Source organism: Drosophila sechellia, chromosome X (assembly GCF_004382195.2).
Source record: "Drosophila sechellia strain sech25 chromosome X, ASM438219v1, whole genome shotgun sequence".
Lineage (NCBI taxonomy): Eukaryota > Metazoa > Arthropoda > Insecta > Diptera > Drosophilidae > Drosophila > Drosophila sechellia.
This window is the reverse complement of record NC_045954.1, coordinates 18,153,813-18,179,766: the sequence shown is the minus strand read 5'-3', so window position 1 is coordinate 18,179,766 and position 25,954 is coordinate 18,153,813. Positions and strand designations below refer to the sequence as shown.

The 25,954-nt window shown below is 42.1% G+C and overlaps 2 protein-coding genes across 7 annotated transcripts in view; one reads left to right on the top strand and one right to left on the bottom strand.

The window, feature by feature from the left end:
• Positions 1-25,954, top strand: part of LOC6614805 (potassium voltage-gated channel protein Shaker) — a 119,355-nt gene that overhangs the window by 7,548 nt on the left and 85,853 nt on the right. For 2 of the 6 annotated variants that reach the window (XM_032725500.1, XM_032725499.1), the window contains exon 1: positions 23,221-23,464. The exons of 2 other annotated variants lie outside the window; for them this stretch is intronic. In XM_032725500.1, coding sequence (XP_032581391.1) covers positions 23,418-23,464 — 47 coding nt within the window. In that variant the 5' untranslated portion in view covers positions 23,221-23,417. Of the gene's footprint in view, positions 1-23,216; positions 23,465-25,517; positions 25,553-25,721; positions 25,761-25,954 lie in introns of those variants that run through there. 2 more of the 6 variants (XM_032725498.1, XM_032725505.1) reach the window with 2 other exon arrangements.
• On the bottom strand, positions 9,725-14,102 carry LOC6614808. Its single transcript, XM_002039191.2, has 16 exons — positions 13,883-14,102; positions 13,082-13,527; positions 12,869-13,014; positions 12,215-12,802; positions 12,020-12,157; positions 11,805-11,951; positions 11,624-11,752; positions 11,386-11,560; positions 11,213-11,328; positions 11,046-11,154; positions 10,898-10,989; positions 10,624-10,841; positions 10,469-10,565; positions 10,271-10,413; positions 9,981-10,217; positions 9,725-9,917 (listed from the first exon to the last, which is right to left on the bottom strand). The coding sequence occupies exons 2-16, from the start codon at positions 13,507-13,509 to the stop codon at positions 9,834-9,836; spliced, it is 2,847 nt and encodes a 948-aa protein (XP_002039227.1). The 5' UTR covers positions 13,510-13,527; positions 13,883-14,102; the 3' UTR covers positions 9,725-9,833.

Sequence of the window (25,954 nt, the reverse complement as noted above, 5' to 3'; positions counted from 1 at the left end):
TGTGGCGTGTAATATGCGTGTTGCCAACATTGCCTAACAGAACCCATCCGAGTTGAGTATTCTGCGCTATGGGTTCGTTTGGCAAGCCAATCTTAGTTCCAGGTAACAAGAGTTGTGCCATAAGGTCGGCTCCAAAAATGATATCGATTCGCTTGGATCTATAATAATAGGGGTCTGCGAGCATGAGACCATGGATATGACTCCAGTTTCCTGCTGGAAAACTTTGACTTGGCATGTGTGATGTCAACGTGTTCAAAACATAAGCATCGTCGACCTTTAACGAGAAATTTGGGTTAGTTGCTGTTTGCACCGAACAACTTACGATGAATTTGCAGCGTCGTCCTGAATCTTGACCGACTCCGGTGATTGAAGTGCGAGTGGTGCTTCGGGAGAGCTGGAGAGACTGTACAGCATGCTCCGAAATGATAGTTGCTTCCGATCCTTGGTCAAGAAGCGCGTTTACCGTGGCCTGGCATCCTGTCTGTGTGTTACTGAGTACAACCCGAGCTGTTGCTAGTAGTACCTTTCGATGAGTCATAGATGAAGTTGTAGTTGACATGCACTGTAGAGTCGGCTTGGCATCTGAACTGGCTGCTGAACTTTGGCATGATGTCGAGGAGGGTATCAGCGTTGGCTGTGTTGCTGGAAAATGTAACATAGTGTGATGACGTTGACCACAATGAAGACAATTCTTGTTGCTGGGGCAGCTTGCTTGTGTGTGCGATTTTCCCAGGCAATTTAAACACAATTTTGCCTTGCTGGCCACTTCCTTCCGTTGGTAGCAATCCATTGAAAGAAATTGCGGACATCTTCGAAGTATGTGTAAGTTGCCACAATGATAGCAAGCGGACGCGGAAGCACCCGACCTGGTGTGGGCGCTGTGCACACGCACGCGTTTAGTACCGTCTGAAGTTTCATTTGACTGTTTCATGCCGCTGCACGCGTTACGGCTTTCAATAGCGTCTAACGTAACAAGTCGATCATTGAGGAACTGTTGCAGATCTTTGTATGAAGGAACGTCAATCTTGCTGCCCAGATGATGCTCCCAAGCTGTGTGAGTGTCTTTGGGTAGTTTGGTTGTTAGATAATGAGTCAGCCAAAAATCTCCTCCCTGTAGTGGCGCCTTGACGGTATTGCAAGCGGCAATGCAGACGTTGACTGTACTAACCATAGACCGTATGTCAGCAGATTTTTCTTTCGAAAGATTCGGTAAGTTGTAGAGCATGTTCATGTGGCTGGCGAACACAATTCGTGGGTTGTTATATCGTTGTAGAAGTGTGGTCCAAGCGACTTCATAGTTTGCTTCAGTTAAAGCGATTTGGCGAATGTCGTTGTCCAGGCCTACTGGTAATGCTTCCTTTAAAAAATGGAACCTTTGAATCTTATCCAGACGCTCATTATTGTGAATTAAGCGTAAAAATGCATCATGAAAACTTGGCCAGTCCGCGCAGTTGCCAGAGAATTTCGGAACTGGTAATTTTGGCAGTGGTATCCGTACTTCCTCTACATGTGTTGTTATTGTAGAGTTAGCTGATTCGTTGTGCGTCACTGTGCCTGGATAAATTCGTTTCTTTTCTTCGGCCACGAAACAGTAAACTTCCATGCCTAGGTCTTCGAATTGGCTGATTGTATTTTGTTGCTTATACACACTTTCTTCGTAGTCTGCCATGCATATAAGTGTGTGATGCGCCTGATGAAATTCTTTGTTAAACTCGTCGATTTGATTCAAACGTTTTTCGAAATATATTTCCGTTTTCCGCGCACTCGAGTCTTTTTTCACATTACTAAACAAGCGCTTCAAAGACTCAATGCGGTCAGTTTGAACTCGCACCAGTTGATCAAATTTCGACATTGTTTATACTGACTTTGCTCCACTGTATGTAATATGCACAAATGCTCGTATGTTATCGGTGTTCTTCTTTGACGTCTTGTTTTTTTGAGTTGGCAGAGATTCCGGCAAATCTAACGGAATCGAAGGGCAACGGGACTTAGCTCTGTCGTGATGAGAGCGAGCGCGAATGTTTGCGTATACTGCTCTGTCGTGATGAGAGCGAGCGCGATAGAAAACGTAGGCACGGTGATTTATCTGGATGAAGCCGACCACGAAGATAAAATTGCCAAACAGCTTTTAGCAATTATTAATTATGATTCTTATGAGCAAGGTTCCCCTCATGGGCCACCAATGAATAGTTGTGATGCCTCACTGCTTTGACATCATTGTAATGGGGTTCGCAAATAAGAATCATATATACACTATTTAACTTCATTTATTTCTTCATATACAAAAATCACGTCTGATCGCTATGACCGCAAAATTACAAGAAGAGAAAAGAAAGAATACAGTTCAGTTCAATTAGCATCGATACATAAAATGTTAATCCGCTGTTAAGACAGCTGAAGCACCGGGTGACTCTGCTCATAATCCGTACATCTTAAATGTGTGACTCCTTTATAGTGATTTAATAATAATTTGTGGTATTTTAATGTAGGAACCATTGAACCCATAAATTTGAGTATTATTACTTATTCAGGAGTACAACTTATTTTTCTCAGTGCTTGTCATTCCACTGAGCGGCATTATATCCCCTTTTTGCCCATCATCATGGGCGTCCGAGCTATTTTGCATTGAAATTGAAATGTCCGCAGCTTTTGTGGGGTGCGTCCGCTTTTTGTCAGGTGAAAGGCATCCGCCCAACTGGGCCAAAATAAGTACATTATATTTGCTACCCTGTGTACGTGGACAGTGGGTGTGTGTGTGTGTAGGGCATCGCATCCCTATATGCTTATCATTTTGTCAGGCGCGGCGAATTAATTGGAAATTCAAACATATTGGCCGACATAAATACGTGGATAAGGTGCAAGTCCAGTCGGCCGGTTGATTACCCCGGCCAAGTTGTTGCTGTAGATTTGTCAATGTCGGAGGTAGTGACCGACGAACAGGGTGCTATATATACACCTATATCCAAATCAATAGAGAGTTAATATTTAAATCACTCTTTGGAAACATCGATTTTTATTGGAAAACTACGATTTTCACTTGGTGAGCAACTAAAGCTGATACTAGGATATTGTAAAAGTTTAAGGGGTTAATAGCATTTTTCCAAGGATTTTCTTGATAGATTTCGCTTTGAATAACAAAGCTAATGAGACCAGCATAGTCATATTTATATTTAAAGTAACTTAAATATTAGAATAGATAAAGAAATCGTTCTTTATCACTAGTACGAATTGAAAATAAAGTTTAGGCCATTTGCCCGTGGCACCCTGTCACCATTTGTTGTTCCTGTCATCGATTTCGCATCGCACGAGACTCGTTAGTTAGTTACTTAACCCTTGGGTTGGGACTGTCTGAATTTCCGTTTTCCCAGCCCATTAACCCATTAATTATTTGTGGCCGAAAAATATTAGTTTACTTATCTGTAAAAATAAATAATAAATTAAGTGAAATTATAAATGATAGTACATTTTTTGTCAATAAAAATGTTTTTATCTGTTAAAATATTTTTTCATTATACGTGGTCAAGCTATTTTACTAAATACTATCGATAATTTATTTATTGAATACCGACTTTTATTTTATAATTTATTATTTGTATAGTGGAGCTGAGACTTTTAATTGATGGGTTTGAATATTAACAAAATTTGTTACGTCAAGTTGTCAGGACGTAAGCTTTGTTTGCCTAGGAATTTGTAGCAAATTCGTAAGACAAACCCCATTTAAGCAAACCCCATAGCAGCTTAATAAATTTTCGTGGGCTTGTCATGGGTTAACACCGCTCCTCCCGCTCCCCCCGCTCGCGCAGCTCCATCCTCAAATTGCCGATGGCGTCTTTGCCTTCTGTCTAATTGCTGGCCATTCGTTTGGGCCACGTTACTTGGCCAGCCGTCGCTTATCAGCGCCTTTCACTGGAAGCCGACTTATTGCCACACCCACGTAGCGAAAATTGCGACCCATTTGTTAGACGGCTTCTGGCAAATCATTTTTCATTTGCCTGTGGAAACTCGCAGCACTTTGTCTGCCACCTGGCCAGGTGGGTGGTTTCCATCCACTCCCCACGCCCACTTCTTTTTTTTTTCTGTACGGTTGCTTGTCCCATTGAACTTTACTCAGGCGAAATTAATGAGCGCATACGGGCATAACACCACTCGTACCATTTCCATCGGTGGTGGTCAGCTGGTCAGCAGGTGTAGTGAAATGCGAGTCTACTGCCGTGCGTCCACTGAAGTGCACCTAAGCGCGAAATGTTTGCGGTGGTAAGATGGGTGTCCTTGTGCCGATCCCAAACCGTGCACCCATCCCCCACATTCCACAATCCCAGGAGCCCGCAGGGGGGTGGCGTTCTATTCTATTGGCGGACCCATAAAGAACCCAAAGTGTCAAAGCGAAACGCTTCAAAACACTGCTGCCAACAAGGGGGGCAACATTTTGGCTAACATTTCAATTGGCACGAGCATAAAGAACGCTTCGGGCGGCATTATGTTTAGGTGGCTAGGGGTAGACTAACTGTCACCCTGTAAAATGAATTTTAAATGTACTAAGTCTACAAATTATTACACACATTTATGAATTTCTCCAATTGAGAGTCTTGTATCTAATTTAACATAAGTTTTAGGCACAATCTTAACAAAAATATACAAATTTAAATTGGTAGATCAAGGGATACTGTGTAATGGAAAAATATTCATTTATTTCTGGAACAAAAGGTAAGAACTCCTCTGATTCGTGCATTTTAAAACTTTGTATTAATTTATACAAATATTGTTATTGAGATATATTTGCTTTGCATAATTATAGCCACTTAAATTATGGTTTAAAAGCCGTAAGCGTTTCGGTGGTAAAGTATTTTCGCAAATAATAATAGTCCGAAGATACCGTCAATTAATATTAAATTTCGAATAATTCAATTAAAGTGCATTTGTCTAATATTATTTCTATATTTATTCAATGGCAATTCAAGTATTTTAAATGCAATAAATTTCCGAATTGACATTTTAGGCAACCGAAATTGAATTTATTCGCACTATATAAATAACGCCTTCGGTACTTTTATCTATGCTTCATTATCTGGCACAAACTAATATGTTTATGTGTGCTTGGAGTGTTAATAACGAAATGAACATCAATTTCAATATCAATTTGAATTTTATGATATGTCAGATATGGACTCGAATCCCAACTCAAGCATCCCCATTAACCCCATTGTCCATATGCAATTCCGGTTGTGATGGTAACCATCTGCTTGAGTTGTGTGTGTGGCACAAAGATTTTCCCTTTGCCATCTTGTGTGTCTCGTTGACCATTTGACTTTGATTTGTTGTTTGGCTGCGTTGGACTACAAGTGCCGAATGCCTTTCTGGCAGAGAGGCAAAGGAAAAGCTAGGAGGAATGTATAAAAAACACAGACAATGGATGGCAAACAAAATAGAAGGCGGTGTGTGCAAGTGCCGAAAGACAACTCGTAGCACTCAATTAACGCATTTAAAAGTACAATGCGGGAGATCCAAGGCGGCGGGGTCAGAGGTCGCCACTTGTCGGGGTTTATTTTCGAGACCGTCGGGCCCGAACACACGGCCATTGTGCATCCGCCCCATTGTCTCTGGCACGCGGCGAGGGCCATCGGCTCATCGGGGCATTGTCTAACCCACAATGGATACCCCATTCCCGTGCGGGCAGCTCCTGCTCCTGCTGCTCCTCAGGTTACTCGGTCTCCACAGCCACCCATCGAACCAAACAAACCTCCTCCAATCAACGAGAGCACCATGAGCACCGACTGCCGGGACAAAATTGAATTGATAGCAGCATGAGCTGGATAAGAGGACTTACCATAACCGAAAGCAGTCAGGACCATCAATTGATTGGCCAGCCCATTAGGAGCGCCGGATCAAAAGTGATTTCGGTTTATGAAGCAGCAGGAAACTGGTGGAAGATATAAAATAAACAGCAGTGGGAAATCGAAGTTATTAACTTTAACGAAATGCATTTATTCAACGTTAAAGAACATTTAAAAAATAGAAAGTAGAGGTAAAGGCTTAAAGCTCTCTCTTAATCTTAAAAACATTCAAGCAATTAGTAAGTGCATCAAGTTGAGCATAAAGTTTTCTCTGAAGTCTGGACCAAGACATTTGTTACCACGAATACGGGCCAAGACGGTTACTAGACGGCATTAATGACTGTTTGGGCCAAGTTATTGGCTTCTCTAGTGACATTTGCCATTTGACGGACTCATTCATTAAAGTTTCGCTGGACACCTACGGCATTTACACCAGAAATAATTTAACGCATCACCGATTCAGCAGCTTTGGCCATGATTATTGGCCCTTTTGCCTTGGACTTGTAATTGCTGGCACTGTCTCTCTCGCACACTCTATACACCTGTCTTTCACTCGCTCGATTGTAGTTCCTTTTTGGTGCTGGACTTCTGGCAATTTTTCAGTTAAATTTTATTAGTTAGGTGGTAGTTGCTAAGCTGGTAGAGCGTATTTAATTTATAGTTGGAGTTTATAAACCAAGAACGCGTATCTACTTGTTATATTAGATATGTGGATGTTTCATCTGTTTGTTATAATTATACGCGTTACTCTTAGAGTTATAGGGTATTCTAAATTCGTGCTTTGTCCGTATTTCCGTCCGTATGAACGTTAAGATCTCCGGAACTATAAAAGCTAGAAAGTTAAGATTAAGCAACCAGATTCCAGAGACATAGGCGCAGGGTTGCCACGCCTACTATAATAGTATCTTATAGAATACTGGAATTACTAAGCTTAATAAAAACTATAACTTATAATTTAATCTATTAGTTAGCTACTGTAGCTTATTGACTTGGACAACACTATTTGCTTGTGTTATGGGTAAGCAAACCCTTGCGAAGGCATGAAATTGTATGGGTCTTTATGGCCCAGTGACCTGCTCACGTTGTTCATGTTAAAATTCCAAATTACATTTTGCATTTTGATTAGAGCGTGAACACAGTGACCTCCTGCTCCTCCTGCTCCCAATGTACTAAGTAGTACTGGTCTGGTGAAAAGGTTCCCCCCTTCGGATTCTGCAGCTCATTCCCCCCACTAGACACTGGATTCTTGATGCTCGTTTGCAATTTAATGAAGCAAACTGTTGCTAAAGCGAAAGGGGAGGGGTGAAGGGATGGGGCTCAACTGGGGAGAGCGGGAGTGATGTGGTGGGGGCGGCGTTCAAGCATGAAAATTGTTTGTCCACGGACTCGAGCGGATTCCGGCGGAATAAAAGCGACTGAGGCAGCTGGAAGGCGCTTAGCGTCCAACAGCTGTTCCAAAGCCCCTTCTCGTCTTCGTGTTCATCCTCATCCTCATTCTCATCCTTATCCACACTCGCATTCGCATTGGCATCCGCATCCGCATCCATATCCCACCCACCGAGTAGTATCCTGGTGGTGTATCCTGCAGCCGCCACTCTTGGCAATTTGACAAGAGCGCATTATCCTTACAAACGGCACCAGATGGGCCTGCCCCAACAAAACAGCACAACAAAAAATGAAAAATGATAGAGAGTCTGAATTTTCGGCGGAGAAGGTGGCGACTGGACGGGGGGTCTATAAAACTGGGGATTAGCCCAGTCAAACGATTCCGCTGGCATTTGGCCAAAACTACAAAAAATCCACAGTGCGAGCAAACAGAAAAGTACGGAATACATGTATATGTACATATATTTAAATCTGCATAAATCAAAACACCCGTGCCGAAAGGCCAAAGGTTGACGGTGATAATTGATGGTCAGTGCCAACTGACGGTGATTTTACAGGGCTAACGACAAGAATAGCCGTCAAATGGGTATTTGGTTATCGAGAACTAAGCGGGCTTTAATAAATCAATATAAATTAATTTCCATCGTTAAATTCGAGAAACTACATCCCGCTTCCTGGAAACTTTTTCAACAAGCTTTGATGTTAAGGTCATCGAATCGAATTAAGTTCTACGTCTTCTGTTTGCTTTCTATCGTCGATGGCTCAAAGCTGATTTTATTTCACCCATACTCACACTTGTGCATCACAGCAATGCAATGTGGAATGCAATCCAGTAAAGAGGAATCCCTATTTAGGAGACAGTGCCATCTGTGACTGCGCTGCCTTTACCAATTTCCACATTTTTCCCCAGTTTCCCACACAGAACCTGCCGCAATCCGTGACGCATTCCGGATCCCCGAATTGCCTCACGGTCGCAACGATGACAAAGGGAATCGAGAAATGCAACTGAAATTCGTTCAGACAATGGACAAGGGGCATGGGGGCAAGGGGGCTTTGAGGCGACTGTGAGGGTGGTAGACATCGAAAAATGCAAATTGTCAAACATGCAACGCAATTGACGAGAGACGAACTTCGAGGCACAAGTGCAGTGGAGGTGGTCCTATGTGTAGCTACCCACCGAACCAAACCGAGTTACACTGTTCACAATTTTGTAGTTTTTTATTTTTAATACTAAGTAAAAAATGGCGAAAATTTAATCAAGTCTATTTTCTTTTCTGTAGAGTAGTAGAGAATGTAAGGGGTCACCAATTGAACTACCCCTCACTAACTAACTTTCTTATTGTAATTGTTTGTATTAAATACATGAAAAATATATAAAAATAAGTCTATAAATAAAAATATATCTGTTCACCACTTTTTCTGCACAGTTAAAGGTGGCATCGGGGTCACCAAATCATATTTTTATAATAGCAGAGATCTTCCTTAATCTAGCTTTTAGTTTATTGTCCGATTTAACAAGCTGTTTAAAACTTTGAAAACTGAAGTGCAAGTCCTTCCTCCGTTTTTCTCAGTGTGCTTCAGCATACTGCTACGTTTAGGGTGGCTCAGTGTGATTGAGGGTGTGTATTTTGGGGTTTGGGGTGGTGCAGGGCTCTGCCAAACATCGAAACGCTTTCGTGCCGAGCTCAGTTGGTTTCCCTTATTGACAGGCCGTCACTCTGCCAGTCCGTCAATCTGCGGAGCTTCAGCTCGTCATGTGGCCTATATAGCCGCCCCGGTGGTCCTCTTACCAAGTCCCTAACCGATCGGCAGCTGGTTCCCCGCCTGGAAATTAACTGGAGCCCTTGCCTCGTCCCTGCCCACTTCGCCTTCGTCCGTGTTTCGTCGTCCATCTCTCATCTCGCATCCCTGCTGTTCCATCAACGGTTTGGCACATCCACAAGGTGGACTTGTTGCTGCAATTGGCAGAGTGCCCTGCGTCCAGGCATTTTTAAGCAGGCATAATTAATGGAACCCGGCCCGGATAATGTCAACATTATCGCAGCTAATTGACAATGGAGAGGCGTGGAGCTGCAAAGTGGTTTGGGGCCCAGCCGAGATGTTGAAACGGAATTTAATGGCACAGGGAATATGGGAAATGGGGATAGTGTGTGTAGTCCTAAAGGAGAGTTCTTTCGCTTGACAGGTGCACGATGTGGATTAACCAAAACAGAAATTTAATCTAGAGAAAACAGCATTCAATTATACGGCATGATACGATTGTTTGTCTGAATCGGAAGTGTTAATAAATATTTCCCCACATGAACACACTTCACTTCAAATATATATATAACACTTTTTCCACTCCACCTTTTGCAAATTAGCAGTTCACACCCAACTATTTTCGCACACTTTCCCTTGCTGTGCCTTTCAATTAGTGAATTTCCAGACATGTCAGCAAGCAAATTGGGAAAACATGCCAGCGATCTCAAATATTGAACAAGAGAAATGTAGATACAGATGAACCATTTGCATTAGGAAAAAAAACAGTTTGCATTTATTTATTGTGCCTTAGACTAGTTAGATTTTGAGCCTTGACTCTGCAGATCTTTAAGATCGTCTTGTGATTAGCGACTCCTAACTATTGTCGGAGATTAAACGCTGCTCATTGTAGCGTATGGGATATGTGAGTGCGTTGCCCTTGTCCCAGGAGTAGAGTTCCTAAAATATAGAAAATAATAATATATAATAAATAATCACTGTGAGATATCAGTAATCACTTACCACAGTCAGGGGATTGTAGCCCACGGTGGTGGTATGGCTAAAGGGATTTGAGAAGGGCAGATTCGTGTTGAGCAGCTTGCCCTTGTACAAGTCCACCACATATCGAATCTGGGTGTTCTTGTCCGTTCCCGAATCGATGGCATACAGATTGCCACACACGATGAACATCTCACCAAACTGATGATGGTCCAGGGTGATGTTAAAGTTGTACTGCATCTTCAATGTCTCCGCATCCAACTAGGAAAAATGGATCATATGGAAGATGTTTTTGAAGGGACCACAAAGTTTACCTTGGCCACCAGCGTATTGTTGGAGTTGTAGGTGCTATAGATCACCCACAGGCCCACTTCATCCACATTGAAGTCCATGTAGTTGTAGTCCGTGGTATAAAGCCTATTCGCAGCAGCCACTCCAGCATATGGCAATTGTGTGGCTAGGGGAATTTCAATAGATAGTAATATGAATCTCAACCATTGCAATACACTCACTTATCTTTTTGAGACTGGTCAAGTCCAGCTTGACCACCAGATCCGAGTTTCTTTGTTGATAGTAAAATGAACCGTTAAAGACCACATGTGCATTGCCCTAATAATGAAATTAAATAAATTAGGAAAGGAAAATCTCTTAACTTTTCTTAACTCACATGAAAGCCTTCTTGAATCTCGTATTTCCTCCGGGGTATGCTATTCATTCGGTACTGAATGCGAGTGGTGAACTCAAACAGATTGTACGGATCGTTTTCGTTGGTGACGAACGTCTTCTCACGATCACTGTCCGGCGATGGATCTCTAAGCCAGGAGCCGAACTTTTCATTGACCACCTTGTGGAAAACGGGCTTGCCTACCGCATACAGATAGCAAGCTAATGGGAGAGATATAATATCTTATACTTATTATGAGGTTAAGATATCTACTTACTCTTTGGTCGCTTGGGTAATCCCGGATAGCTGAGATTGCCAGTGGCCTGGATTTCAAAGTTATTCAGTATGGAGTCCTTGCACTGGTACAAGCTTCAGATATGGAGTAGATGTAAATCTTATCGGGGAGTTGATTATGGAAAACCCACCTGGGATCTGGACACTGATCGCAAACGGGACACTCGCTCTCCGGCGGCCTTTGGCCATATACCTTCATGTTATTTCCCACATACGGGGTCTCACTATTCGGATCTTGGGCTGAAAAAAAGGGGGTTAATAGAAAAATTTTAAACATTTCACACATTTTGCAACTTACGTGCTATTTCAAAGTTGACCATCGTTGCATTTAGTTCGTTTCGGGCCACACAATGATAGTACCCAAAGTCATCCTTGCGCAGATTGCTGATGGTCAAGCGCATGGTTGTCTTGAAACTAAGGAGCTCCATAATTAATACGGATTTCTACGGATAAGATGGTATATAAACTCACCCCTCTGGATACGATTCAATGCCGTACTTGTCGCTGGGATCGAGGATCTTGCCGTCGTAGGCCCGTTCCCAATACCTAATTGCTTCGGGAAATGCCTCCACCAAACACTCGAGGGTGGCACTGCTCTGGTACTCCGCGTAGATCATTTGGCGGTACACCGATATCATGGGAGCAACTGGGGGATGGGAAGTCTCTCTGTTCATAGCTAATCTTCAAACTTTCCTTGCCACACACTTACATTGCACTTCCACGAGATAGGTGGCATTGGCCACGGGAGCGATGCCATTGTTGGCAAAACAGGTGTAGGCCGCCATCTGATGTCGGGTGATATTGGTGAACCTCAGGAACTGTCCGCTGATGGAGGCCACTGGATGGAGAGGATTGTAATGGCAATTGGGAGTGGTCACCCACATACTTACTCTCTACGCCATTGACGTTAATGGTGCGACCATCCTCACGTCGCCATTCCACCTGCGGTGTGGGAGTTCCCGTGGCGGTGCAGCTCAAATTCAGGGATCTTCCCTCCTCCACAATCACCGTGCGTTGGAAGTCCGGCACTTGAATATCTTTATGGAGAAAATGCTCGTTTTATAGTTATGTATCCTCCCCTTAATTCGACATACGGTTAACTTACCTGTTATAGATGGCGGTATGAGCAGATCGTTGGAGGAGCTGCCATTGGGATATTGCAGCTTCCAGGCATTGATGCCGGGCACTCCGGGTATGCCATTGGTGCCCGGCTTGCCAGGACGACCACGCGGACCCGCAATGCCTGTCCAGAAGATAGTTACGATCTAGGAATCATGGAGTTATAAAGGGGATAACTTACCCTTGAGCCCTCGTTCGCCTGGTGGTCCCTGCGCACCCTTGGGTCCCGTGATGGACAGACCATCTTTGCCATCCTTGCCGTGGAGCCCATCCTTGCCATCGCGTCCAGGCAGGCCATTCTTTCCATCAGCACCAGCGCGACCCGGTACGCCATCGAGTCCCGGCTCCCCGGGAACTCCATCACGTCCATCCAAGCCCGCTCTTCCGGTAACCCCGGCATCTCCCTTAGGACCGCGAGGTCCGGCGGGACCCAAATGACCAACGCCATCCACTCCGGGGGTCCCCGGTAATCCCACATCACCGCGATTTCCCTTTGGACCCGGAATGCCCGGTAGACCCGGGTTTCCTGGTGGTCCCTTTGGTCCCACTTCTCCGGTTGGTCCTTGTGGTGCCGGCGGACAATAGTCCTGGGTGCCCTTACAGAATCCTGTGATTATCTTCTCCGGTACCCGGCAGTAAGTATTCAGATAGATCCACTCATCTCCGCCAGGAGCGGCGCCCTTTTGACCCGTTCGCTTACGGATCTCGGTGTCTTGCTCCTCCAGAACCTTGCGATGGTTCGGATTGAAAAACTCGATCAGGGGATCAGCTGGAGAGGAGGAGGGAGAAAGGAAGAATAGTTATGTGAATTCCTAGTCCGGATATCTGAACTTGCCATGCAGGGTTGCCGGAGCGGAGGAGGCGATGTCCCGGCGTATTCGTTTTCCTGTGGGACGCGGTGTGTGGCTAATCAAATTGTCTGTGAACTTGCGTTCATTCTTCAGAGGATCCCTCGATTGGGTGGTGCTACTCGCGGTGGTACTATGTGGGGAGTACATAATTATGTGCCAAAAACTTTGGAAGCTTGAAAAGTTAGTGATCCGCCCACCTGCCAACCAATTCCTGCTCCTCCTCGATTATCCTGTTGATCAGTCTCCTTAATTCCTCTTCCGAGCGCATTAACTCCGCCTGGAATTGTACCCGGAACGACTTCGACGGATAGTTATCTTCCACCTGTGACAAGGACTCGGTGTCCTGGGTGTGCGTGTAGAAGACGATTGAGAGGCTGGCCAGGATGAGGGTGAGGGCGCCCAGGTAGATGTACACCAGGGTCAAGGACTGCCGGCCCGGGCACTTACACGCCCGGCAGGTGGCTCCATTACCTCCGACCAGCTGGTCACTGGACGCACTGGGTTCCAGGGGCCGAACTGGTGGGGTCCCTTCCCCAGAATCCTCCTGCGGATCATCCTCGGCCGTCCGCCGCTTGCGCTTCTTCTTGCTGGTATTCTGTAGACTCTGGTTAACTGCCAGAAACATTTTACCGCGTCCGGGTGCCTAAACAAGTGGTAAAGTCTTAGTCTAAAGTTAGTTCTTACAAATTTTAACATTTATAATTGAAGGATCATTGCTTCTTATTTTTCGTAATTTTCATTTGAAATTTTCTCCGAGTGCCAATCGAAAGCAGAGGCGTCTCACAAATTTTGATTTTCATTTAATTTGATTTATAGCCGGCGAGTGCAGTTTGAAAATAAGTTGCCATATTTATAGATCGGATTTGAAGTGATGCGTCTAAAATTAAACGACTACCCACTGCCGCTGCCGCTGGATTCAAGAGTGATTAAACTGGCGTAAAGCAAAAGAAAACACGGAATTCCGATGCATTTCTCTGTTTTCCCCGCATTTTACATACTTGTATACATAAGAGCAGAGCCCCTGGCCGCACAACTTTTCACACTTTTCCTCTGCTGGAGTCCGTTGAAAGCGTGAATGCGGGTGTGAGAAGGTGCGACGTAGATGGAGGAAGCGAAAAAGAGAGAGAGAGAGCCGTGGAGCGACAGAGACAGAGAGTGTGTGTGGGAGAGAGAGAGAGAGCTGCCTCCGAACGCGTTGGCGTCTAATGCTCGACTGAGCGAGTTGTGCGGCGACACTTTCCTTCGTAGCGGTTTGTTTTCCACGCTTTCGCCGGCAACTTTCCCTCGCATCCGGTTGGCTCTCTCTCATTTTCCTCCTGTCCGGCACTCTACGCCGCTCTCTCTCTCTCTCAGTTGGCGAGAGAGGGTCCGCGACTATATCCTATAGCTATAGCTTTACGCACATCGTAAATAAATCGGAAAGACTTAAGATTCGTTTGATTTCGTATAAGAAATCTAAAATAAAATCGCATAAAAAATGTCTGGGAAATCTTCATGTTTGCTGACTAGAATCTCTATGATAACCAAGCATATATCTTAAAATTTATATATTCCATATAAATATGCGGGAAATCATAAGTTTTTTTAGCGAGAGAGTTAGTCGCTCTTCAATTCGACGCCTGCGCCTGAAAAGTACCTCTGTTTTCATTTCATTTCTTATATCCTGCAGTAGACACGGATGTCCTTCTTTAAGAGTCCTGTTTCGCTGGTCGGATGGTGGGGGGGGGGCGTGAGTGGGGGGGCTTGGAAAATCAACAATGAATGCACACGGCTCAGGAGGGAAAAACTGTCTTGGCTTGATTTTTGCCTCCTCGGAGAGGGAATACTTTGCGATATCCTCAACAAGTAGAAAGTTTAATGGGGCAAACTTGGCCCATGGCAGCCAGAAAGTTTTCCTATTCGCAATCATGGGTTTCCCACTCAAGTTTTCCACAAGACACTCCATTTGGCATTGTATCAGGTGTGTTTTCTTTTATTTCGAAACTGCAAAGGTTGATTAGAAAATATGTATCTTATTGGTTGGCATGGCAGGAACTTTAATTTAAGAAATGTGCATTTCTTGGATTTAATGATTAACTTTATGATTGATTTACTATTGTGTTTTTCTTCTTGGCATTGCAGAATTGTAACTCTGCTACAGATCAATCAATTTCAAATGCGCTTTAGGTATTAACTTATTTGCTGAGAATGTCTAGTTCCTGCATATTTACTTTCGAGTGCGCTCTCCAAGCTTACTTAGTAATTATCGCAATTAGCGCTTCAATTCTATCGATTCAAATTGATTGCATTTGCTCAAATAATTATATGTTATTAGGTGCCATTCCGAGTGCCACTCGATTATTGTTGCCACACCTTACGACCACTTGACCTCCCACTTGTGCGCCCACTTGTACTGCCCACCGCCCAGCAGACAGCGCACATTTGTAAGCACTTTGCGCTTAATTTGCATTTCTTTTTCTGTTTGGAAGGCGGTGCCGGAGACCAAATTCAATTTACATTGGCCAAATGCATAGGAGAGCACGACCCAAGGGCCAATGAGCCGTAACGAGCTCGTTAACTGGATCCGGAATCTGCAGTCCGGATTCCGTGTATTCCGGGTCCAGCAACTCCAAATCGAAATCGAAATCCGAGCTGGACCTGGTCCTGTTCCTGAATCTGGGTTTTTGACCATTCACTTTGTTGCCAGCTGTGTGCTGCATTAGTTGGCCAAATACAATGGCCAGAAAAGTGGGTGGAATGAAGCCATTTGCCGGCAAAGGCCAATGTCAGAAAGTTGGCACTGAAAGAAATGATCAGTGATAGGTGGTGGCATATTATTATCTTGATTTTTTAATTTTTTAAATGAGAATTTTATCATTTTGTTGTTACGTGATCAAAAATACAATTGTGGCCACTGGATAAAAATATTATTTTAGTTTGGTACGCTAATATTTTTCTGTTTAGATAATCTTGTAATTATAGTCTCTACATTCGACTTTAAAGTATCTTTTAGATCTCATATATGAACAGAATTTCTTGGAAATTACTACTTGAGCTTTCTTAAGCTGCAGAATGCAAGTCAGTTTTGTTCACCAGCACCGACAAATTTTCCGCTGGGAGAAATTATTATCTGTTTGGGGGATTTGGCGAGTGTTAAGCCAACTGGGAGCCTGGCCAAGCTGTTTGGCGGTTTGGCAGCGAGCGTTTTCCAGGCGGGCCAATAGTTGTAAGCGGCTTAGTGCCAAACATCAGCGGAGCAACAAGCCGCAAGGAAAGAAAAGCAACAAGCCAAGAAGCCAAGAAGCCAGCAGGCCAACAAGACAATGTTAAAGCCAAAGTGAAAGCCGCAGCCCAAGTCGGCAAACAACAGCAGCGAAGCCAATAAATCAAAATGTCAAGATGATGGCCTTTGAAGTGCTTTCGAGCTGACTGAGCTGAAGCTGAAGGTGAGATGAGGTGCCATGAAATGGGTCAAAGGTGGCATCTGAGCCAAGATATCCAACAGGCAACAGACATCAGCCGTCAAAAAGCAGAACACCGAGCACAGACAGCGGCCAACAGACGTCGCTTAATTTCGAACAAGCCGTGAATCTTGCCGGCAAATGACAAATCAAATGACAAGAACTGTCGGCTCAAAATGCCGACATTTAGTTAGGCCCCAGCTTAGCACACACCCGCACTGCTTGGGTCTCAAATTTTGGGGTGTAGCTGAGAATATTGATTGCTGTTAATGCGCTCTGACCTCGGGTCACGTTGCGTATGAGTAATAAATGCATGCAAAATCATTTGCAAGTGGAAGGAGAACGGTGTAGAAAGTACGGAAGCAAACCAAAAACGGGACTCACTTAGAAAAATAAGTTCACACAGGTCTTTGATTGTTATTAATCACCTCGGTTCACGTTGCGTATGAAAGGAAAGTAAAGCAGAAAAATTTAAAAAAAAAACCTTTATTAGTACAAATACGATTTTTTATTTACTTTTATTCACTTTGGCTTCGTTCCCATTTTTTGTTTTCTGTATATTTGCACATTTACATATTTAATATAAAAATAATATGCTTTTTTATGACTGACTAACTTTCATGCAACATATCTTATTTAAATCAATTTCATTACAGTTCTTTTTACAATTTAACATGGCACAATAGTGCGTTTGAGTATTAATTTATTTTTTTCAACGATATTCCCCGGAAACACTTAATCCTTTTATGAATGAATAAATTATCGTTCGTAAATGTGTATTTTCGTAATGACCATTTTTTTAAGCCCTTTTAACAACCATAACCAGTCAATAAGTGCAACCGTGGAACTCGTTTTTTTTTCCTGTGCAGCGCTTTTTTATGACCCCAGCAGACGTCCACGTCCAAAACTGCATTCGGAGCTGGTTTCTTTATGGCCCAGTTAGCAATAAAACCTCCAGCTCAACAACAAAACGCTGCCAAAAGTAAACAAAAAAAAAAAAAAATAAGAAAGGGGGAAGAAACAATATGCTTCACTCCCTTGAAGGACCTGAAATTGAAATTTTATTAGCATATTTCCCAGGCTTCCTTCGAGGAATTCGCCTAGCTTCAATCAGGCTGATTGAAGCGTAAGGTTGCCGCACAGCAAAGGGACTAGGAAAGTGAACTTTAAGATTCATTTTGAAATCGGAAAACTTTCGGCAAATCACAAACTATTTAAGATTGGACATTAAGCAATGGACATACAATGCATTGTAAAGATTTAAATTACATTGATGGATTGAAAACCCACAGAGAAACATAGTCGGAATATTTAAATAGGTGATTAAACGCGTTCAAAGACACCAGAAAGCATGAGTTAGAATAGAATTTATGAGCTATGCTCATTAAATATTTAAAGAATATGGAAGTAAAAGAATACATTTATGCACGACTTTATTATTTAAGGAAAATTTCAGAAATTAATACGGCATTAATTAAAGGAACTACTGTAAGAGATGAAGAATAACTTTTTGAGTATACTTTTGGTCGCGTAAATGTCTATGAAAACTGATTCCCGGCCCTCAGATAATTGCTTAATTGCCGCCCATTGCGGAAAACGGAAATGGGCGTGGCACTAGCCAGTGAAATTTCTGTCAGCATCGCCTTACTTCATCATCATTTGTTTCCGGTGGGAGGGGGAGTTTTTTTTTCTGTGGTTCGTTTGCTACGGTTTGCATTTCCTTTGCATATTTATGAGGAAAACTCGTGGAAAGCGGCCAAAACGAACAGGAGGCATTGAACAGCATCGAGTGGCGGTGCTTATCTCCCAACAAGGAATCAAACGGAAAACGAAAAAAATTAAGGGGAAATTCGAGGCCTGCGGTGGCTTTTCCCTTCGCATTTTCATTGCGAAACGCCGCAACAACAAAATCAACAGGGGGAAAATGTTTTCAGAGTTTAACTGAAGCGTAAGAGCTAAGCTGGTTCAAGTTAATGAATTTTAAAGTACATGTTCCCTTATCTCCTTCGTTTAGTACATTAAAGTTATTGGAAAGCAGCTCGTATTTGAAAATAAAGGTTTCTTTAAAATAAACTGCTTAGAATTTAAACAAAATTATTGCTAACAATGAGCAAATATGCAATAACAGAATATTTTAAAAGCAGGTTTTATGTTGTTAACTAATGTTAATTTGTAAGCTATTTTCTTTTGTGTGTTTTTCTATATAAAAAGACAATGTTATATATCTGTTCTTCTTTGAAAGCATTCTTGTGCAAATGAATATTTATTTTCAGTCGAAATCATTTTCCACTTAAAAAGAGCTATATTTTAATATCTGTGGACCGACTTTGTTAACCCATTATCCTGCACCCTTCGTTTATTTCAATTGCGCTCCTTTTGTCTTTGTCGTTTCAATTGCCTCCGAAAAAAGGAGGAAAATTTGCAGAAAAAGCAGAGATGTTGGAGCGCGACTTTCGAGGGGGTGGCAGAGTGGGTGGTGCCGAGCGGTGCTGGGTGGTGCGCGGTGGGTGGTGTTGCAATCTGCCGCTGATGCCGAGCTGAGAGCACGTGTTCGCCTTTAACTCCTGCTGAGCAACAAATGCCGACGAGCCGAGCGAATTTCGTTGTCGCTGCCGACGTCGCCGTCTCTGCTGCTGCCTCTGCCTCTGCCGGCGTCGACGTTGCCTGTTGAAAACTTCGAAAACTCAGCAGCAGCATTGGAAATTCGAAGAAGTGGAACAAAAAAGCTCTCGCCAAACGCTTTAGGGCTTACAAAAGCTTCGGTTTCCTTTAAGTTTAAATGGAAAGTAGGTACTCAAACCAAAATCGAAAGAAATTTCTAGCAACCGATTCGAGTTTTTAACCGTTTGTTTAACGGTCAGCATACCCGATAACAACCGATTCAAATTTGAATTCTACTAATTGCTAAGTCTAACTTGATTTTTCTTAACAAAAATCGAACTTGTACTCGTAGTTCTCATTAAAATCATAAATAAGGGGGTATTAAAAAAAACGTTGGTGCTTTTTATTGGCTGTTTAATTTGCTGTATGTCGTCATCACCTACTGACTGACCTTTTTGGGAAGCGCATTGACGTCATGATTCGAAAAGCTTCACCTCGATCTACGACCATTTGATGTGGAAATGTGAGCATGCCAGCGTGTGTTGAAAAGCGTCACAATTGCACCAAAGTCACGTTTTTAGCCTTTTATCCCTGTACCCTGGATTGTGTCAATGACCTTTTTAGCCAACGGAAACGCAGCGAATGAAAATGGCTGAGAGCTAAAAGAATCATGGCAAACGAGGTCATGGGGTCACTGCGGCTGTGACGTCAGTGTCCCCAATTACAACCAGAAAAATATAAGCGAGACACTGCGAGAAACCATTGTGCTAATGAGAATGCTATCATAAATATTATGATGTATAATATATATTCTTTAAGTCCTGGTATATTTATTAATTTACTGAACTATGTTCCAGCTCTAGTTATAGTTAACTTATTAAGTTTTGGCGTTTACAATTAACTAATTCTGTGCCTTCATTCTTCTTTTTCTAATTTCAGGTGAGTAAAAACCCTTATAAAGACTTCCAAATAATACTTAATTACAAGTTGAGCTTAGCCAAGCAAAGGTTTTGGATCTATAAATATCCGTGTACATTATTATTAGGTAAACGTGGTTAAATCTTGTTTTTTTCAAATATCCTATCCTTCAACTTTATTTGTTTTCAATGCATCATCACTTTGTACCGTCAAAAAGTTACAAAAAATTTTTAATATATTAACCCAACTATCTTTACTTTATTGTAAAGGAAGGTCGGAAAATCGTATGTATACCTGTAAAGTTTTCCCGGAAATACAACGTATCTTTTTCTTTCACTAAAGCACGGAAATAGTGGCCAAAGAAATGGCTTGCGGCTTATTCTCTTGGCAGATGATGATCCGTTCGAATGATCCATTCATTGCGATCCATCATCGGCGCAGCCCCTCCTCAACATTTTTCCAACATTTTCTGCCACCTACATTTCCCACCCCCGATTTTCCCAAAAATTCATTCCCATAGCTCGCACAAAACGTTTTTCAGCAGCAATCAATCGGCAAATAAAAGGAATTCGGAATTGTGAAAATGCATTAAAATGTTTTTCTCGCGGAAATTCACCCATCAAACCACCCACTTTGCCCGGGGGTGAGGGTTTCTCTTTTGTGCGATTTAAATTTTTAAACAGGGTATGCAACATTTTATATTAAAATAATGTCCCTCGAGGATTTGATAAAACATGTGAGACTTAATAACTAAAAGTATTTAACTTGCACATGTAATGAGAACAACATATCATACTTTCTAATATTGTTTTATAACTGTTGTAAGATTGATTTTATTATTTAAAAATAGTAAAGAATAGGTGCTTAGTATGTAGTATTAATGGGTACTTTGGACTTCGAGTGCCCGATTGCTGACCTTCCCCTTTGTTAGTCCTCGATCGGTTTTATGGCTTATTATATGTTGCTTTCTTGGTGAGTTTTCTTTTTAAACAAATGGAGATGAGCAGTAAAACCGATATTGTCGACAATTGACGAAAACAGGGCTACATGGTCGACGTCTCTTTACGCAATCTTCTCTTTTCGCCTCGTGTGAGTGAAATTGAAATGAAAATGAAAAACGAGTGAAGGTCGCCGCGAGAATGTGTGAAATTGTGTGTGTTTGTGTTGTTAATCTGGAGACGCGATTCAAACGCACTTATAAAGTGTATTAACATTGTTTTGTGGCCGATGCACTTTGTTTTGGTTGCTGCTTTTCATCTGCCATCTGCTGAATGCAAATATTTGTGATTAATTGATATTGTGCAGAAATTGCACTTTGCATTTGCGTCGATTTGCCGATTCGCCAGACGGAAGATGAAAATCACTCGTGCATGCCGTGCCATCTTGCCATCATCGGAAAACGTTGCCCATTTTCCGGGCATTTGCCATCGATTTTCTGTTGCATGTCATTTGTGTAATCGATATTCCCCCATAAAACAAGCATTGCCTGTCTGTTTGTTTGATTTTTTTGTCAAATACTTGGCTGGGTTTCGTTGCCGTGATTATTTGTGTCCTGCTGCCCGCCCACTTGTTGCTCTCGGATCGCTTGAGGGTTCGAGGCATTTTGGACCAAGGCCGAGGACAGTCATCCGTCGCCCCCTTACTACCCCGCCCACATTTTCCGTTTTCCCCCCAAAAATCCTCAAATGCAATTCGAGAACGGTTCACAGGGCTGTTGGCCATGGCACTAAGTAATTGGTTAACGATTTGGGTAAATACTTCGTTCGTGCGTCAAAAGCGCTCAAGGTTTTGGTATTTAATTACGTGTATTAAACGAAGAGTAATATTTGTTTTCTCTTATTGATTCATTTTAAATATTGCTAGTGAGAAAATAAGAAATGGTATTGTATTTTTAAGGTCATAGCCGATATTCGAATATCCTCCCAAAATGTGCTAGTATCTTGTAGATATCATAAGAGTAAGTCACTTTTCTGACAATTCACGTACTCTGACCACGCATAAACGAGTTTTCTGACCGCTGTTTCTTTGGGTCGCCGCTGGCCGTTGACGTTGCAAACAATTTGCGTGAAAAACACTTTTCACACAAACACATTGCCAGATAGACAGTTTGAATCCCACTCACCCACAATTTCTCAGACGTTCAACATTCGCATTTTCAAATTGCTACAGTAAATATTATCGCCTATGTGACGTATGAGCTGGATTCGAAGTAACATATTTTGCAAACACCTTAGATGAAAATTTATGGCCGTTTAAAATATAATTTATTTTGCATTAACAAGATGCCTTATAATTGGCACAACTTTTTGTATTAAATTTAGAGATAAACGTTGATGATATTATTAAATTGTTAGTATTACTTCTTAAAATACTTTAAATATACATGTATTAAATATATTTTCATGTTTTTATTATATTTCATATTATTTTGATCAATGTAAACCTTTTCAAAAATCCTTAAGATTGAAATATGTTTTATTCTGTAAAATGTTTAGTTTTTAACTATTTGTTAATGGTTGTACTACTGCTTTCTTATAACCTATAGCTACTGTATTAGGATCGGTATATAAACTGGATATTCCCGATGCTGCCGACGTCGCTGCTTCTGCCGCCGTCTGGCGCGACTGCGACGCCGGCAGCGTTTTGAGGACTGCAAGCAGAGCGATTTTCAGTACCGCGCACGCCGGTGATCGCTTCGCACTTGTTTAAGCAAAAAATAAATATTTTAACAATCCCAAAAAAATATAAATACTACAAATACAAAATATAGAAATAGCGGGTAAATTCCTGATAATTTTTTTGTTGTTGTGAGTGCATACGATGATCGTGCAGTGAAAAGTGAATGATCCCGAAGATCATCGTCTTCGGATTTTCATGTGAAAGGAAAAGTGTCGCGTTGGTCGTTTTTGTTGTCATTCTCGTTGATGACGTTGTCAATCTGCCAATGCCCCTCCTTCTCCCTCTAACGATCTGTAGCCCTCTCTTTCTGCCACACACTGGCCAGAAAAATATATCTAAAATTCTTTATTTTTTTGAGTGCTGTTCTGTTGTTTTTCACCCAATGTTGCTTTTTTTTTTGTTGTTATTTGTGTGAGCCGCGCGGGGCGGTGGAAAATGTGAAAAATGTGTGCGACAACTGCGGCCCCGCCCCCTCGAGCGTCCCACGCTACACCCGGCCTCTGCCGGTGTCGACGCCGACGTCGCTGCCCGCTGCGTGGACAACAAATAAAGTGAAAAATAAATGAAAATTGTTTCGTTTCATTTCTTTTGTCATTTGAATATAAATAAGCATATATCTAGACGTCTGTCTATTTGTCTCCCCTCACAACCGTATATATATACACATATATATGTATATAGTCGTATGCGAACGCATATCGGCTGATCTATATACGATACGATCTATAGAGTCTTAAGTGTTTCCCGACTTGCCAGCGAATAAAAGGAAAAGCCAGACAGATTCGGAAAAGCGATTAAAAGACGCCCAACAAAAAAAAAACACAATCCCAGTGGAGATCAAAGTGCACGTGCAGAGAGAGAAAAAGTGGAGTAGGTCGATGAATGGATTGCCTGCATGGCACACATCACGACGACGCACGGCAGCTTAAGCCAAGCGCCAAGGTAAGCGTACCGCCTTCCGTACCGCCTCTGCCCCTGCCAACGCCTCCGCCGCCGTCGCTGCCACTGCCGCCGTCGCTGCTTCAGTCGCCGTCGCTGCCGCCGCAAATGATCATGATCGATGGGATCTATCAGATCTGTAAATCGAAAGTCATAGATCTTCCACACTATCGGTAATGTCGATATCATAAATTTTGCATTTAGAATTAAGTAGCTACAGATCGTGTTATGAATTTAATATTTTTTAATATTTTTATTTCACGTTTTCATTTTGTAAAAATCAATATTAAAGAGGAGAGAATAAATATTTCTGTAGAATTCAGGCCGCTTAAATACAAATGTCCTTCTTAATATCCTTATTATATATATTATTATAAAACATATCCAGCTGAAAATCTGGCTAACAAGCCGAACTATTTATTTTATTTATATGTCAGCAGTGAAAGTTGCATATGATTTTTAATCGTTGTTGTCAGTGTTTCAGTTCTTGTAACTCAAAAATAAATCATATTGAAATCAAATGTAATAGGAACAAGTGGTTTGTTGTGTTTCCAAGCTATTAGCGTTATAATTAAAAAAGTCCTTAGTCAGTGTGATTTGGGGGGACCCCCCTACTTGGAAAATCTCTTTTCCACATTGTTTCGTTTTAGTTTGCCACGCGATTTCAGACTTTCCTTTTCTTTTCTTTTCCTTTTTTTTTTTTGTTGTACTTTTCTCTGCACGCGCCTCGGCCAAATGGTTCTTTTTTCATTCTGCATTTAAATTTGGTTTTATTATTTTCTAAATATTTACTCTGGAGCGAGCATTTAGCGTTTACGACTGGGATATATATGCAGGTGCCTCGGGGCAACGTTTGAGTTATTATCTGTGGCATCAAGCCCCAAAATAGTTGACCAGATGATCCATATCTACGGTCATGTAATCTTTTTCCACATTACCACCCAACCTCGGATGGCAGAAATGTCAAACTATTTAGGTTTTCCCTCGTTTCTGTGTATTATGTTATAGTTTTTAGCTTTCTGCTGTCATCGATTGGCGTGGCGGCTAATTAACGTGGTTCAAAAGCGCATATGCCATGCATTTCTGTTCACTAAGGGGAGCGAGCGAGACGGACTGCGTGTGCGAGTGGGAGGGCAGACAGGTGATGATTATTAAGAAGAAGGGTCAACCTTGGCGGCGACTTAAAATGCGCTAACAAGCGGACTCCCATGTCTTCCAGGTCTTAGCTCACCTGCCCCGTTTCCCTCTCCCTGTCAGCCATAATTTCTCTCTCGCTTTCCACTTTTGTCATTTCTTACTCTCTTTCACCTCGTTATAACCCGTAAAACCGGCTCTTTCTACACCTTGGAGGCGCTCTGCTCTCGTGAATTTCCTACTTGGGCCAAAGCCGTTTGAAAATTAAATTAGAAAGCATGACTGGTAGCTTCGTGTTCGAACCAACCAGTTAAATACACTATCTAATTTACCACTTAATTTATAAGTTATTCTACTCAGAGTTAAAGAAAGTTTGAAGAAAGCAAGCCATAAGATTGTGAACCGAATCAATAAAATTATCTGTGAATTATATATACCATACTTCTTTGTATGGAGATAATAAATTTAATGTGTTCACTTTTATTTTTTACTACAGTACGTGCAATTGTACAAATAGTTAGTTTCAAAAAAGATTAACTAGATAAATTTAATAGGGTTTTCTTAAACTAAAGGTTACATTTATCCCTGGCTTTAAGATTTATGAATTTCATCCTGAAAATCAAATGAGATTCATTGAGAAAAAGGTAGCCAGCTACGATCGTTGGTGTCTTTGTGGACCACCAAGTCGAGCTGAAACTACTGAACCACCGCACACCACCCACCACCCACTGTCGCTGTGGCTGTGTCAACCCGCCACGCTGTTGCACTTTCAAGTGGCGCGCGCGCCCGTACACATCGCTTCCACATAACCAAAAAAAATATATATCAAAGAAAAAAAAGTCCGTAGATTTCGAGCGTCGCGTGGGGCCCCAAAAAATTCACAAAACTGGTGTCTGGAATTATGCATGCGGCGCCACATGTGCGCTCGCCAGCAGAGATGCGTCACAAGAAGAAGAGGTAGTGAGCTCCTGACTCCAATCTCGATTCTCCGGAGAATCGAGACTCGGGGAACTCAGATTCCGAAGTCTCGTTTTGCATATGATTTGCTAATTTTTTCAAATATTATTTTTTTCAATGTGTGTGCTGTGTGTGAAATTGGATATGATTCTCATTGGAATGGAGACAGGCAAAAGCAGTTTGTCATGCAGGATAATTTTAAAATGATGTAAATATGTGCCAAGATTTCTGACTTTTTCTTAGAGTCACAGTGTAACTTTGATATAGATTGCAGTAGTGTAAAATTGCTAAACAATATTACAGTACGATTTATTAATTGAGTTTTCTACTCAGTGAATATGCTATTGTATTTTGGAGTAGTGAATCTTAATAACTGCCAACAATGTTTGAATTTTGCATTCA